Raw genomic sequence first — 17663 nt, 5'->3', positions numbered from 1 at the left:
GGATAAACTTTGGCCTGACGGATTCTTCTAACATGTGAAGGTCTTTCAACAGGTTTTCCTTCCCTTTGCAAAGCTCACTTACTTCATCTTGAGTTTTCCTGTAATTCAATAGAGTATCCTTGAGTTTCTTCTGCTGTGCTTCCATTCTGCAGTGTAAGACAGTCTTCATGTTGCTGAACGGTTATGCATTCCTTTTGTATTTGATCTTGAAGGACAATCAGTTGTTCTTTCAACTGTTTATTTAATTATTGACCTTTTGCCAACTCACTCTGGGCTTCAGTGCATCATTTCCTTGCCACTGATATTTCCAAAAGCAGCTTTTTCCTGAAGTAATATTCAACATTCTTTTTAGCTCCTTATGTTTTTCCATGACTACATATAGATTCTTCAAGGAGTCTTTCAGGATTGCAACTTCCTTGTGTGCCTTTTCTGCCTGCTGTTTTCCCTGGCTGTACATCTGGTTGAGTTTTTCCAACTTATGCTTTAATTTGCCTACAGTGGAATTGAGGGTGGTTATTTCCTCCTAGTATCTTTGTGTCATCTCTGAAATTTGTTCAGATCTCGTAGAGCTTAGTTCATTGGAGACTTCAGTTTATTTTGCGTTTTCAAAGGTATATACTCAGCTTGAATCTTGCGCTTCAAAGCTTCCAGTTCAGCTCTGATGTGAACATTTTCCTGTAGAACAACTTCATTTACTTTTTGCATGTTTTGCTTCGTTTGAGCTACCTCAGATAGTTTTCCTTCATTCGTAGCCATCTGCTCATGCTGCACTGCCATCCATCCCCCTTGCTTTGGGCTCTTTTGGTTCCCGCACTCTGGGGTTTTCTGGCCCCCTCCCTCTGCGGTCTCTTGTTGCTCTCTATCTGGGGTCCCTTGTTGCCCCTCTCTCTGGGGTCTCTTGCTGCCCTCTCCCTCTGGAGTCTCTTGTTGCCCTGGGTGTTTTATTGGGAGTTGCCCTCTTTCTGGGATCTCTTGCTGTTGCCCCTGGCACTTTATTGGAAGTGTGCTAGGTCATCTTCTGAGGTCTACAACTCTACAACTTGGTGAGATATCAAAAAGCTTTGACAGATATTTTAAATTCCAAATGTTGTTGAGCATTGATTAATATGTTGGGTATGGAATACTTCACCAGCAAATGAATCAAAGACAAATAAAAATTTATCAACTTGTACTTCTTCTGATTCCATTTAATCTTGTAGCTCTTCTGTAAACTAAAAATTGTCTTCTCCAAGATTTCCACTCTTTGGTCTGGTTTAGCCCTTACCATAGCGCAAATGTGTCTGGTTCTTCTAATTTTCCGTAGACGGCAGTTTTTTCCTTTTGTAGTTACTGCTTTAAATATTGTTACCGCTTTAAGAATTGGCCATGCAGTAACTGTTTTTTGCTCTCAGGTTGTTTCTGCAGCTGTCGGTTTCTCTGTATACTTTTCCCATATTTTCCGGATTTTGGCAGGCTCCCTGGCGATCATGGGCCTTTTTTTAAAACTGTTTTAAACTTTTAAGGTAGGTGTATTCCTTTTCTGGCCGATACTTTCTTTCATTTTTACTCCTGAATGACTTTTTTGAATGTCCTGTGAGATTTTTGGCAGGCTCGCGGTCCAATCGGGGCCCATTTTTTTTTTAAACTTAAAGTGACAGCACTTTGTTCTTAAAATCTACAGTCTTTTTTAAAACTCTCCAGGTTCTGCTTAAACTTTTGACTATGTCAGCTCATTTTTACAGGTTTTTTTAAAACCGTTGTGTTTTTACTTGCAGTGGTCTGGGTGCTGAGCCCTTGGGACCAGCACCTATTCAAAAATGTAAGTACAGCTGCCTTTTGTATTTTTACTCACCATCTCCTCCAAGCTACACACCACCCCCACTTGGAAATATATCAGTGTTCCTTCACTGTCGCTGAGTCAAAATCCTGGAACTCTCCCTCTAACAGCATTGTGGGTGTACCTACACCCCATGGATGCAGTGGATCATGAAGGCAACTCACCGCCACCTTCTCATTGGCAATTAGGGATGGCAATAAATGCTGGCATAGCCAGTGACACCCACATCCCCTGAATGAATTTTTAAAAAAATCTCGTTAACTGTGTCACTCAGGTTCTTGCAATTTTCAGTAATTTACTTCCACTCACTCTGGTGGATTCCTTACTTCCAAGCCTGTAGTGAAGCTTCTTCAACTTTTTCTTTAGGTTTTCTTCTTAGGTGCACCTCTCTCTAGTTAGGCTTCAGTTGCTTTTAGTTTTCCATACCTTGGGATGCTGTTCTGGGTTCATGCATTTAGCTGCCACCTTTAATATCACTGCAGATTACCATGTTGGATTATGGTTCTATCTCTGATGTGCTATCTTGCAGAAGCTCCCAGCACTATCAACCCGCGTTGTGCTACGCTGACAGAGCTGATATCCCACTGCTACCAAACATGCTGTAATATGGGTCCTTTAGATGTCTCGATGATAAGATCTTGAGACTTGTATATTTAAACAGGAACCCTTTATTGTTAACCTTTAACTATTTACAGATCCCAGGTTACTGTCATGCATGGTGCTACCACCTCCATGCAGGCTGGCTGCTTCCAGAGTGTTCTCTCTAGTCTGTTCTCTCAGTCTATTACCATGTGAGTCTATACATCATACCATGGCGGTTCTATTCTCCAGTCCCACATGAGCCCTTGCCCTGCCGATCACCTTTACATGACAGTGGTATGCAGTCATACAAGAGCATCATACAACACGTATTACATCTTTAGAAATGATCTTCTTGTGTATGCGTGTGTGTGTGTGAGTGAGAGTGAATGAAGGAAGAGTGGATGTTTTTTGCGTATATTTTCAGGTGTTGAGAAATAAACGTTTATCGTTTCTTTTGCTTTGAACTGACAAGAAAGTCTGTTCAGCATCTGTCCTTTAAAGTCACAGTACAGATAAAAAGATATTTAATGTGATTAGTCGAGAGATGGGACAAAGGGAAACATTATACCAATGTCCTTGGTCCCTGCCACAAACTTCACTCCCTAGCCCCTGACTCCATCTCTCTCCCTAATAAATATTTGAGGTTGAACCAGACTATTTGCAATCTTACTATTGTATTTGGCCCTAGGATGAGCTTCCAATCACATATGCATGCCTTCACTAAGATCCCCTATTTCCACCTCCATAACATTGCCTGACTCTGCCGCTGCCTCAGGTCCTCTGCTACTGAAACCCTCATCCACGTCTTTGCTATCTCCAGACTTGACTATTTTAATGCACATGTGGCTGGGCTCCCATCTTCCATCCCCAGTGCATCGAATCTCAAATGCAAAGAGATAGTGAATGTCAATTCTACCAAGACCCCTACTTCCAACTCTAGGCTAGAAAGAGAATGTCCAAAAGGATATTGGATATCCTTGCAGCAAGCAAACTGAGTGAGCCAAAGCTTTCTCTCTTATGCAAATGTTAGGGCAGCATTCACACTATTGAAAGTCTTGCAAAGTCAGAAAACAGTACAGAGATTATGTGGATGTCAGTGATTAGAAATAATAGTAAGAGTAAAGTTTGATAACTAAGAGATCACCCTGATGTGTGGTATAAATCAGCACAGAAAATATGTTAACATTGATGAAGAAATAAGTCTTGCCAAAACTGTATTTTAAAAAGGCTTAAGCCTTTAAAAAAAAAGACAACAGTTTGTTTCAATGCTTAAAGTACCAATATGTATTTTTTTTACTCACTCTCCCATTAATTCCCTGATCCTGTTCAGGGAAATTCCTATTTTGTATGCAGGATCAATTTTAGACAGCTATATTATTTCTAATGTTTTGTTTGTTGCAACATCCCATCTTATGCTCGCCAAAGTAAAAATGTTTTCAAAGTCCATTGTTGGATAGAAAACTATTTGTGATTGACATATGTATTTATTACTTTTTCTCCTCTCTCTCTCACCATCATTAAACCACTATTGCTACTGAAAAAAAGCAGATCTCCTTCTCTACTCCATTAAACATACACACAGACACAGCTTGCCTACATAGTTATTAAACATGCAAAACACACAAAGCCATGCATCAGTTGAGGATACAAGGTTCAGTCCTCACCTAACACAGCAGTCGGAACAAGTGGATCATTAGGCACTGTAGGAAAACATATCTCATGAAGAAAACAGGTCTGCATCAATTATATTTTTTAAGGTAGAAGCAACATATTATTTTAAACTGCTGAAACTTAGTACAAAGAAAATCACAAGTCGACTATTTTAGACTTTAATATTAGCTGACAAAAAAGATCAGGCTCACAGCTGCTTGTATCCATTCATCAAATTTAGAAATGCTTTCTGCTAATATCCTGTTTATATTAAGAAGCAGTAGCAAAAAGAAAAATGTAGATTTTTAATAGGATTCAGACAGATGGTCAATTATCTGGATGATTTAGAAACTAGACAGGTATTCATTACCAGGCAGATTAGCCAAGGAATTATTAAGGCTGCAATAGCATAATTGACTTATGGTTTCAGCTTTGATTTTGTAATTGCTTGATAGAAATGACAAAAAAGGCAAAACTCCATTTAAATTAATGTATTCAACAGTTTTTATTTTAAATACTAAGGCCACTAGCTTCTCAATTACATTTTTAACTATAAATGTTGCCTTGCAGAGTTATTGATTTGTAAAACCGAGTAATCTTTTAAAGAGATCAGATCATATCACAATAAATCTTAGGTTCCACAATATGAAACTGAGATTTTCATCTATTTTTGCTGCCACTAATTGCATTTTGATTACTTTTAATTACAGAAATAGCCAAGCGTACTTACTGAATAGCAAAAATTGAGGAGCAGGTGAGAGCAGACTGTGATAACCCAGTAGCTCTATAATAAAGCTAGAAACTCAAACTACTCGCAGCCATCTCTAACATCTAACCATGGGACAGAAAACATCAGTGAGGAAACTCATTGGCAAAAGCAGACAAATAAATGTGCACAGACTGGTCAAGTGGCAGTATGCTCAAATGCAGATATTCAGTTTCTAGATCCATTTCAAGATATAGGAAAGGTTGAGAGATGCATTCATATCATGTCTTTAGCTGAAGAAAGCAGCAGCAAACCACCTCTATCATCAAAGTGTATTTTTTAGTTGAAAACAGAAATGGAAGAGGGCCCATTCTACAGATATATTTCATACTTAATTATTTTATGGAAATGAACTATAATACAGTCTAAGTAATGGAACTGCAGAAGGCCATGTGCTTAGAGCATAAATTGTTTTCACTTACTTTTCATCATTGAACAGAAAGTTAGAAAAAACAAATTTAAATTATAGGTGGCACAGTTCTACTTCAGATATTTTAAAGAAAATAATTTAAAAGATGAGAACCATTTTAGAATTAGAAAATGTAATTTCTTCCCCATCACTCAATATTTTGCCCTTCTCTCCAAAGGCATGAGCTATTGCAAAGGTACCAGCAGGTCTCCAGTACCACAACCCTTCACAATCAGATTCATCAACACTGGAGGACATCTCAGCCAAACTTGATTCTATTTTCACAAGACATCTATACGAGCACACTTTCCTGCAGCTGGAAAGAGATCAGCAACATGCACCTTGCGGATATTTTTCTCCTAATTCAAGGGCATTTTGGAAATAATGTCTTCCAAACTTCTAGTTAGTCAAGATTAACAACGTAACATTGACCTGGGACTTTTAAACAAGCTGGCGGGTACAGGCAACAGCCAAGCCACGAGAACTCAGTTTTTCTGTGGATTCTTCCTTAACTTGCTTTACCAGTGGATGTTGATAATTACTTCACTAACTTTGATGTGTAAATTAATAGAAGTGAAGCTGTGGTTCGCAGCATCATTGAAACTTTATATACATCAATGCAATTTTTTCTGACTCAAGCAAGTTCAAACTAAACCACCTTATCAAGTCAGTTATCAGCACTTAAGTAGTTGCAGCGGTGCAAGCACTTCACATACCATTAGTTGCTACTTTTGAAATGTGACCACCGTTGCTATGAAATTAAATGTGGCTACAAGTTTGCACACAGCATGATCATGATCCCATATATGGCTTGAATTCTACTTGCAATTCATAACATCTACCTTTAGTACTTTACCTCAATTTGATATCTGATCATCAGGATAGCCGTCTGAGAGTGCAGCATTCCTTCAATACGGAAGTGAGATGTAAACCTAGGTCACGTGCTCAAGAAGCAGAATAGAGCTTGATCGAAAGTAGGGATGTTTTATAACAATATGTAACATGACCCAAACTTGTCACCTATCTGCCTGCCACCATTTTTTTTTTTACAGCAGGAGGCTACCTGCCATGCCTGTGTCCCACTTTCAAGGAATAGGTTGTTTAAACCAGGCTCCCTGGTTCAACATTGCAGTTGAAAACCTGATTCAAATTTAATGCAGGTCTGTCAGGTTTCCCAGAGCCTGAGTAGCCAGGCAGCTAAATGGGTACGAGTGCAGATGGATAAAGCAGCAAAGTGTTTTTCTTTATTGTACAGCAGGGGTGCTTGCCCTGGCCCCTCAATAAAACCTTCCCCAACTTGCTCTCATTTCCCCATCCCCAACCCTCCAAACTCTCAATCCCAAATCTAATGCAACTCAATCTTTCTTCCTGATTGCTCGTCTGCGTCCCCTACCACCACAATATTTTCCAAGCCCCCTTTAAACTAGTGATCTTTCCCGGTTGCCAGAAACTATCCCTAAATTTCCTTGACTGTGGTCTCTGATTGCAGGCTTCCCCACTCAGCAGCCAGACAACCTCTCAATTTTCACAGTATGGCCAAGCACATAGCAGTGCCATTGAGGCATAAAAGCCATATGAAAACAAATTGCTAATTTATAAGGAGGCCTGTGCGGGGACTAAATATTGGCAACTTGATCAATTGTAAGGTGTTGATCATGCGGTTGGACAATCATGATATATTTTGCTAGGACTTTCACAAGAAGTTAATTCAAAAACTGTGCAATAGACCAACTGAATTGGGAATTCTGCCTCATAAAAACAAACATATTTGGCCCACCAGTCTCTGCCAGAGGTTGTTTTTATGAGCCATCTACTCGAATGCCGTTGCCTTACTCCCTTCTTTTATGAACAGTGACCTATCTCTTTTTTAAACAAAATTGTGGATTCTGTTTCAACACTGGTTTCTGACAGAGGACCACCCCTTGCAATCTTTTCTAAATTTGCTTTTGATCTTTTTGTGGGAGGTACAGCTCAGTCATGATCTGAATGAATGGCAAAACATGCTGGAGTGGCTAAATGACCACATCCTATGGTTATTTGAGAATCAACATTTCACAATTCGCTCCATTTAGCTTTAATATACAGCATCCAATAACCCCGCCCCCCCGATCAAAGATTGACCTGAAAACCTAACTCTATTCATCACTCCAAAGATGCTGTCAGACCTGCTGAGTATTTAAAACATTTTCTATTTCTGTTTTCATCCCCGACTCCACCTTCAGCTGATAAGAGCGATTTTAGTCCCTTGTTAGGTAAATTCAACTTGCAATGTGAATAGACAGAAATCCCAAAACATCTCAGTATCACAGAATCTTTACAGTGCAGAAGGAATTCAGCCCATCAAATCTGCACTGGCTCTCTGAAATAGCATTTCACCTAGTCCCACTCCCCTGCCTCATTCCCATAACCTTGCACATTCCCTCTTTTCAGGTAGCAATCCAATTCCCTTATGAATACCTTGATTGATGATACATTTCTAGATTTGATTCCTCTCCAATGCCCTCATTAGCCTTCCATTCCCCACCCTCTATAAATTCCAAATAATATAATGCTAGAACTTTAGCAAATACATATAAAAAGGTCACTCATGCCCTCAACCTTTTACTTAGTGATTTTTTTTTATTCATTCACGGGATATGGGCTTCGCTGGCTGGGTCAGCATCTATTGTCCATCCCAAGTTGCCCTTGAGAAAGTGGTGGTGAGCTGCCTTCTTGAACGCTGTGACTTGTTATGCTATTAGTTTATTTAATGTAAAGGAGAAATCACAGGAAACTTCCACTCTTACTTCCAGTCTTATTCTGTCCTCAGCTGATGTCCACAAACATGCGTGAGGTTATTGGTAATAATGTGTCAGAGGAAGCCTTCTTCATTTTCCCCTCCCTATTCCATGGGTGCTGAGGCAGACTGCAGCACACCTATTGACTCAGCTGAGATCAACTAATACAGCAGTCACCAATGTTTAAACTGGGAATTCTCCTAATCTGTGTGATTCAGCTAATCACTGAAGTCACTGAACCATTGAGAGAAGGCACATAACCTTCCTGAACAAAAAGGGTAATTTCACAAACGTGGCACATTATTTTCCATCCATTGCCTTCACTGATCATGTGCACTTTTCAAATCTGTTCTGAAGTCTCAGGGGCTTCTATTGCAAAGCTACAAGTTGCTAACCTTTACAAATAACAGTGACTAGGAAATACAATTTGCTCAAGTAGTTAATCTCAGGGGGATTTCCTGCATTATCTGTGCATGATCATCCTGAAACTAAAACAGCAGCAACTATTCGCATTTCTATAGCTGATTTAATGTAAAAAAAAACAAGGTGCTTTAAAGGGTGAAAATAAAAAGGAACAATGTCAAGTCCTGATGGAAGTGTTACCTGACATGACCAAAGATTTGGTGGATAAGATGAGTTTTAAACAGCTTTTAAAGGTGAAAAGAATGTAGAGGCACGTGGTGTTAGAAGAGAGGAAAGTGGTTACTAAAGTCTCCTGAATGATAAGTCACAAATGATCGTGTGAAGGTTAGAGAGATGTACAGAAGACCAAAATCAGGAAATCAACGGCTGTGGGAGGGGACATAAGGTTGAAGCATAAGGCAAGCTCACTGCGATATTTGAAAATGATGAAAGATTTTTCTGAGTGTATGGGGAGTCAGGGAACCATCAAGGGACAGTGGTGATACTTGAACAGATCTTAGCGTGGGGCAGCTGATTTCTGGATGAGCTGGATTTTACAGACAGTGGAAGATCAGCTATCAAAAATGTTTGAAAAATCCAGTCTAGAAGTGACAAATGCATCATTAAGGGTCTCAGCATCAGTAAGGCTGAGGCAGGCGTGGACATAGATGATGTAGAGATATAAGTAAGCACTGTTGTGATGCAGTTTGAACTCAACACATGGATCCAACACAGAAATGACTATGGGGTCAATTGAAATGATGGCAGAGGAAAAGCTACATCTCTTTAGTACACAGGTGGAAATTGAGGAGTCTAGTGGAATATTTTTCATTTGTTTGGATGGGTGCAACTGCAATAGGACTCAGGAAGTTCAACTCCATACAGGATTGGACACTTTGTTTGATCAGTGCCTCATTCACTGTCCTAAATACCAGCCACTTTCATTGGTGGCTGCAATGTGTACTATTTACAGAATGCATTGTAGCAGCTTAGCAAGGCTTCTTGAGACAACAACAATTATACCAGTGCCTTCACTTTCTGGGCGGACAAAGGCAGCAGGAGCGTGGGAACAACATTAACTTCAAGGTCTCTCCAAGTAATACAGTGCCCTGATTTAGACATGCACTGTCATTTCTTTATTCTCGCTGGGTCAAAATCCTAGAACTCCTGCCTAAGAACACAGTGGGAACACCATCAGCACACAGCTGTAACAATATAAAGGTGCCCCACCACCATCTTTGCAGGTGAACGAGAATGGGCTTTAAATACAAAGCTGATATCCCGAGAATGAATTAAAGAAGTGCAGTCTCAGGGAGCCAGACAACAGACAAACAATGGAGGGGAACGGCATGTCAAATATTGTAGAAATGTTTAAGGACAAGGAGAACCATTACATTCTGGTCAGTTACAGAGGAACGTAATTTGTAATTTTACTTAGGATGGAAAATTGGATATGCAAGGCATATTTTTAAGTATACAGTAATTATGAGTAAGTAGTATTTCTTTGATATACATACATCAGATAGCTGGAAAATATTCTGGCTAGAATCAGCTCCTGTCATGAGCAGGAGCAAATAACTGCTTGGTATATAGCCATCCAGAAACATACAAAAAGTGAACAGAAAACAGCCACAAATGTGGTGCCACCTTTATGCATTTCTACCTAAATCACTCTTCCACTTTTATTTGAAGTAAACTTTGGACTAATAACCCCTTCCAATAGAATGTAGAATAATCATGTTTTGGGATGAATTCAAAGTAAGAATAATCAATGATAAAAAAGACAAACTGACCCACTGAAGTTCATCTCTCTAGTACTAACAAGTTAGCATTTAACTATAGTTTGATTGGTCTTGCTGCAACAGCAAGATTTTCTTAGTTCCCTTGAAAAGGACAGAACTGTTGCCTATCCTGCACTAGCTAAACAATGGCTGGTGGGCTAGGCATTCCCTACGTTAGAAATCCACACTTGGATTTCAGCGGTCGGGTCCTGGTCAGGCACGTGTCTGCTGACCTGAAGACAGACAGATTTTTCCTAATTTTTTTTTTGCAGTTTGGCTTCCTCGCTGAAGGGAACATGGCTAAGATTTGATGGGCACTGTAATTCCTGGAGAAAAACAATCGAGATGGGTGCCGGAAATGCACCTACAGTGTTCCATGGTAAGTAGATATCCTCGCACTCACCTGCAAATTCTGGCAGGGTCAGAACAAGAGGACACCAGAAGATGTAATCCTGATACAAATGCTAGGATCAGGATCGATGAATTCTTGGCGCCAACATTCCTCAAGCTTTTCTCTATCCTACCCTGCCTGGTACATTATTTTAACCATGCATCATTTCATATAAATAAATGCTCTAGTACTTTAATTTGTTTTTTTACTAATTAGGCTAATTCCTAAGTTTATTTCCACATCCACTCCAATGTTTGTATAGCAACTTTTGGTATGGTGACCCAAAATTAAGCATAGAATTGAGACAATTTAAACTAAGATTAACCAAAGCCCCTTCTGCCTGTTCAACTAGATGCAAAAGATGCCATGTGTCCAAAGTGTTCCAGCCAGCAGTCATTCTCAGCTAACTGCGCGAAAGTACAGATAAGCTGGTTATGGAACTCTATGCTGTTTTAAAATCTTGCTGTGTGCAAATTCAATGCTTCATTTGCCTACAAATTAACAGTGGCCGCACTTCAAAAGTAATTCATTGGCTGTTTAGGCCTTTGGGACATGCTGGGGAAATGAATGCAAGTTTTTTCATAAGTTCAATCATAGAAAAAAAAAGTGTTGGCATTCTATCATCATCATTAGATGTCTGTCTATTGATAAGGTATAACTGCTACAAAAACAGTAACATATTCACATAGAAGTCAGAAGAAGTTAGAGTCAGTTTTTCAGAAAATACATTTAACTACAGGGTTCAGAGGTCACATCATTTTTGGCTCCAACATGTCAGGGAAAAAGTAAATGAGTATTGGTTGATGTTTTTGGGTAGAACAAGTAACTGTGATTTCCTCTGCTGGAGTTGTGTTTCCTTGGCTCAGGGGCCAGTGAAGTGAGTTGAGGTGCAAGTTGGTGCACTGGGGAGGGGGGTGTCAGGTGCTCAGGGCAGGTAAGTTGCTGGACCCCTATGGAATAGGGAGCATTTTTTGGTCAGTCCTGAGGGTGGTTTGGTCCTGGACACACCTGCCAAAGGCAGATAGACGTTGGACTTTCCAGTTGTTGCAGCAATTGGACATCAGGCACGTGACCTTAATGGTACCTGTGCCAACTGGTCACATGCAAATTTAGACCCATCCTGCCAGCTGCTGGGTCAGCGCTGGAATGCACAACCTTGTCATCAGAATAGTTTCCTGGTAGTTATTGGGCTCCCAATATTCACATTACACGATATCTGGAGTGTGCACATTCTCTGGCCACACTGCTGCTTGATTCCACTCAGTTTTCTGAATTTGCCAAAATGAAAAGGTGCATACTGTAACTGTGGTCGGTTTTCAGTCTACATAAACATATCTGTTGAGGACTTGCAAGCTTTGGCAAGGAGTGTTTCTTAACCAGATTTTTATATTCTTTTTAGTGCTTCTGAAAAGAGAAGCCATATTGTTTCAAATGCCCTGATGTGATCCCTAAATACCATTTTAAAGATATGTTTTACAACAATTTTAATTAACTATATAATACTTACACCTAGGACTGAAATTATGAGAGTCCATAAAGTTGATAGAAAGGGGTTCGTCAGCATGAAGTGTGCTTTGATCAGCATAGCTCCTGTCCATTGCATTCACCATATGAGTCATCTCTTGCCGAGTATTTCCTACAGCATCCTTACGCTTCTTTGCAAGTTTGCTGCAATCCACAAAAGCAAATTATTAGACCGAATACTTTATTATGCACAATTTTAATATGACAAATGTTTAGGCTTAACATAAAGGCTTCAAGAAACAGAAAAATCATTCTATCTAATTGGCTGTAAAGTGCTTTGGGATGTCCTTAAATTGTGAAAAACAGACTTGTATTCATGTAACACCTGTAGCAGAACTATAATAATGTCCAGGTAATCTGTTTTTGTGATGTTCGTTAAGAAATAAATACTAGCCAGGACACCCGGAATAACTCTCCTACTCTTCTTTGTAATAGTGTCAAGGGATCTTTTATGTCCACCTGAAAGGAGAGACAGGTCTTGGGTTAACATCTCATGGAAAGACAGCACTTCCATCAGTGCAGCACTCTCTCAGCAGCACTGGAGATTCACCTTAGATTTTGTGCTCAAGTCCTGGAGTGGGACTTGATCCTACAACCTTCTGACTCAGAGTGGAGAGCGCTACCCACTGCATTACAGCTGCCACTGAAAGGTGCTATATAAACAAAAGCCTGTCTTTCTTTATTTGTTATTCCATGATAATATAAGAATCCAATTAGATGCTCAGCAATTTGACAACATGAAACTATATCTACAAAAGCATTTTTTAAAAAAAAAATTCACAACATACAGACATTTCATTGGTGAGAGAAAGCGCTTTTGCAAATGCTTCAAAATCAACAACTCCAAAAAACACATCCAAAAGGTTAAGTAACATAGGAACAGGAACAGTCCATTCAGCCTCTCGAGCTTGTTCTGCCATTGGATCATGACTGATCTGTACCTCAACTCCTGCATTTATTCCATATCCCTTGTTAACCTCACCTAACAAAATTTATCAATCCCCGTCTCGATAGGAATATGAGTCTAAGTGATTTGCACAAATGAAAGAATATAAATTTGTTTCCATGATCTAGTCTGTATGTGGTTTGTAATGAACGGTTAGATTTGGGAACATCATAACCTAATGTTGCCCCTTTATTTTATGATTGGAAAATTTTTGATTTTGAGTTAAATGAACAGTTTTGTTTGCATTTCAAAACTCCTACATTTTTGCCAATGTATTAAATAGATATGCAGATTTTACTCAAATAAAATCACTTAAAATGAAGCCTGTTATATTTTTATTGAAAATGGATTATCAATTAGACTTTAATATGAAAAAAGTGCTAAATATCATTCCTGCAATTTTGATCAGTTTCCAATCATGCTTTTTATTTCATTTCCTATTTGTTTTTTCAGTGGCTGTGGGCAGGAGGAATTTTTACTTTGACTCTAGTTGCTGTTCGACTGTGCTCATCAATGATCTGATTAATGGTGCGAGTTATTTGATTACAGAATGATAAATGGGAATCTATAAACAAGTTAACTCTCTTGGATAAGATGAGCCTACTGAGTTAACTTATAATTGATATTATTTATATGGATAGATACAATTATTTCAGACACTGACAGGGCCTGATCTGGATTATTTTATCATTGTGACTACCATATTAAATGTATTAATTCATTGTGCATTTCTTCATAACTTTAGAAGCTCATTAGCTGTTTTTGTGAACAAGTATCTTCAATCCATCAAACATCATGTATGGCACAATGGAAACACCAAAAAAGTGTCGCAAAGGATACTATTCACAATAAAGTATTCAGATGCAATCTATGTACATTGTTCAAAATAAATAAATTGCAGTTCCTCAGATCTTTCATTGATTCTTACACTTCACATTTAGCATGCACTAAAACAACATTTGTCAAGGCCAAATTCATAAGCTTTGACACAAAATCCAAAAGATAATACAATATTATCTGTACGTGTCAAGATTTTAACTGAAAATTTATTTTCAGTAATTTAATTCTCTCTTCAAACTACTGACAATCTCTCTGTAGGAATCCAGTGAACATGTGGCATATTTCAATTACATTGCTGTGTTTTCAGCCAAGTACTTCCTACGCACCCTCTCCCAGGATTAAAAAAAACAATTTAGTACCTATTTGAGATTGAATGAGCTGCAGCCAGCTTTCATTATTTATCAAAACAAAACTCTTTTCAATAGAAAAGCTGAAACAACATACACAAGCTGATGGTGCAAGCACTACAAAGGAAATGGAGAATGAAAGTCATGATGCAAGTAACATTGTGAAATGAATCATGCTTTGCTGAAATCTACTTTAGATTTATAATTAAAGATGTATGTGTCAATAAGTCGATATGATGTGTGTAGTGTGTTGGTGAAGAGTAAGCATGCTTTTCACTTGCGTGTGCTAGTTTGCTTCTCAATTGCAGCACACACCGTTGGAGAGCAGCAATGCAAAAACAGCCAGATGTGCAAGTATCTTCTTGTCAGTACACAGCCTATCAGCAAGTCCTCTGCTGTACCTCCTTGTGGCGCCACATGGAAAATGGGTCCCTCGTGGAACTTGGAGCAGGTTTGGCTTGTGAAGGCCCATTGGTATGTGGACACACCTTGGCACTCATGAACCAAACTCCCAGCAATGGGCCAATAGCTCCACTGCCTTGGTGGTACTTCGGGAGAGTCAAAGGCTAAGCGAGTAAACCCTGACAAAAAATCTGGAATGTAGCCCAAAGGTGGTCTGATGTCTAAATCTGCTATCTTTCTGACAACACCTGCAACCAAGCTGGTGCCAAATGTAGTGCTTTGCATTACTCTGGACTCAATCAGGGAGGTCAAGAGGGGGCCCTGATGTTTGGGAAGCCCAGGGCCTTCATAAATTTTGCCCAGGCTTGCATCTTGGAGAGGGCACTCCAGTTTTGCTGCAGAATGTTAACACAACAGGCAGGTCAGCAGTTAAGTGGTAAGTCCAACTCAACTGGCAATAGAACAGGTGTTTCCAATGGTGGGAGGGACCATCATGACTCAGTGGTCAGCTACTGCCCACCTCAAGTTAGGCAGCCCTGACTGGTAAGATGCTGACCCGCCATGGTCCATCTGCTTCAATGGGTGCTTGGAACTTAAAAGCTTCTGCTCAATAAGTGGACAGAATCCATTGTACCAGATAAACAAATTAAAAGAAAGAAGGTGCCAACTCTTTGCTTGGCCAGCTGGAAACCAGGGCTATGTGCATCGGACTGACAGGTGATTTACAGCTAGTCAATAATGTGCACAAGGCAGCTGTGGTCAATCTGGAACTTGACAGATTGAACATCGACATAGCATCCCTACAAGAGACAAGGCTCGCCGAGAGCAGACCACAAAGGAAAACTACACATTCATCTGGCAGGGAAGCGTTCAGAGGAAACATGAGAGCAAGGTTTCGGTTTCACCATAAGGAGCTCGCTACTCTCGATGATAGAACCTCCTACAAATGGTTCAGATTGAGTTCTCTCCATCTGAATCTCAACTCAAACAAGGCTTAACTGACCTCATGTCACGTTTCAACACTGTGTTCCACAACAGAGGCAAAAGACTAGTTTCTATGAAGAGCTTGACACTGCTATCAGCAGAATCCCTAAGTCAGAATATCTTTATCTACTGGGGGATTTCAATGCAAGAACAGGTGCTAACCCATGAGGCATTATTCTGCTACCTTGGACAAATGGCCAGGGAAAGATAAATGAGAACAGACATAGACTACTTGAGCTTTGCAATTACCACAAGCTTTCTGTAACTAACACCTTCTTTCAGAACAAACCATGCCACAAGGTGTCCTGGAAACATCCAAGATCTGGGCATTGGCTTCAGCTAGATCTGACCATCACCAGATGTTACTCTCTGAACAACATTCTCAACACATGCAGCTAACACACCGCTGACTGAGATACAGATCACTCCCTGGTGTGCACTAGGGTGAGGATGCAACACTTGAAGCTTTTTCATTCAACATAGAAATGTCATTCTTGTTTCAACGTCAGTCATGCTGCCTACCCAGATAAAGACCAACAGTTCCACAAATCTACTGAACAGGCACTCTCCGGCATTCCAACACAGAATGCAGAAGTGAAATGGAACACACTTCAAGAGGCCATTTATGATACCGCACTCTCAACATATGGGAAGTGAGGGTGGTAAAATGCTGACTGGTTTGAGGTTAACATCACTGTGACGGAACCTGTCATTGAAGCTCTCTTTAATTACAAGAAAGATCTGAGCAAGAAGACCCTGAATGTACTAACAGCCGCCTGAGGAAATGTCTAACAGACTGCTAGGCACTGTGCAATGCCTAGTGGTTACAACTCTGCCAGAATATCCAGATATTCTTTAATGCAGGGAATGTCAGCAGGATGAATGAAGGTATCAAAGAGGCAGCAGGTCCATCAGTAAATAAAATGGCTCTATTGAAAACAAGGGCAAGAAGGTAATCACCCGTTGCAATAAGCAGTTGGAGAGATGGGTGGAACACTACCTTGAGTTGTACTCTAGGGAGAACGTTGTCACTGAGGAAGCTCTCGACACCATAGAAAGCCTATCTGCCATGGCAGAACTGGATATCAAGCCCAGTGGAGGAGCTTAGCAAAGCTATCAACTCGCTTGCCACGGGCAAAGCTCCAGGTACAGATGCTATACCACTTGAACTCATCAAGCATGGGAACTGGGGTTCCTGCAGCAGCCGCACAAACTTTTCCGTCTCTGTTAGAGGGAAGGACAGTGCCCCAGGATATGCACGATGCAAAGACTGTGACCCTTTACAAAAGGGCAACCACGTCGGTTGCAGCAACCATCAAGGCATCGCCCTGCTGAGCATCACAGGAAAAGTACTTGGCCGTGTTGACCTTGTCAGACCGCAGATCCTGGCTGAACACACCTACCCTGAATCCCAGTGTGGTTTCAGAACTGGAAGATCTACAATTGACATCATCTCCTCAGTCCAGCAGCTGCAAGAGAAATACTGTGAACAAACGAGTCCACTCTATATTGCTTTCATTGATCTCTCCAAAGCATTCGACCATTTCAGCAGAGGTAGTTTATTTAAGCTGCTGAAGAAAATTGGCTGCCTGTCGAAGTTGCTCAATGTGATCTCCTCTTTCCATGACGACATTACGGGTAGCTAAGGTCAGCTATGGTGGGGCAACATCAGAACACTTTGAGATCTGCAGTAGGGTCAAACAGGGCTGTGTTTCGGCACTGACACGCTTTGGCACATTCTTCTCTTTGCTGCTGTCATATGCCTTCAGGTCATCAACAGAGGGTGTTTACTTACATACCAGAACTGACAGAAAGCTGTTCAGCCTTGCTCATCAGAGATCCAAGACAAAGGTGGGCCAAGTCCTCACCAAAGAGTTGCTCTATGCTGACAATGCCGCACGAGCATTCCATACCAAGGAACACCTTCAGAGACAAATGGACAGACACTCTTTCGCCTGTAAAGAGTTTGGTTTGACCATCAGCATCAATAAGACAAATGTCATGGTCTAGGATGTGATGCTGGAGGTTGTTGACAGCTTCACATAT

At 40.3% G+C, this 17663-nt stretch overlaps 1 protein-coding gene across 4 annotated transcripts in view; it reads right to left on the bottom strand.

Moving 5' to 3' along the window:
• The window catches only part of ptprk (protein tyrosine phosphatase receptor type K), a 640293-nt gene that overhangs the window by 84039 nt on the left and 538591 nt on the right, over positions 1-17663 (bottom strand). For 2 of the 4 annotated variants that reach the window (XM_078542126.1, XM_078542127.1), the window contains 2 exons: positions 12082-12242; positions 4063-4098 (listed from right to left, as the gene is read on the bottom strand). In XM_078542126.1, the coding sequence (XP_078398252.1) occupies positions 4063-4098; positions 12082-12242 (197 nt within the window). The remainder of the gene's footprint in view (positions 1-4062; positions 4099-12081; positions 12243-17663) is intronic. The other 2 variants (XM_078542128.1, XM_078542129.1) reach the window with 1 other exon arrangement.

This window comes from Cetorhinus maximus, chromosome 5, assembly GCF_964194155.1.
Source record: "Cetorhinus maximus chromosome 5, sCetMax3.hap1.1, whole genome shotgun sequence".
Taxonomy (NCBI): Eukaryota; Metazoa; Chordata; class Chondrichthyes; order Lamniformes; family Cetorhinidae; genus Cetorhinus; species Cetorhinus maximus.
This window is presented reverse-complemented; position numbering and strand designations above follow the sequence as displayed.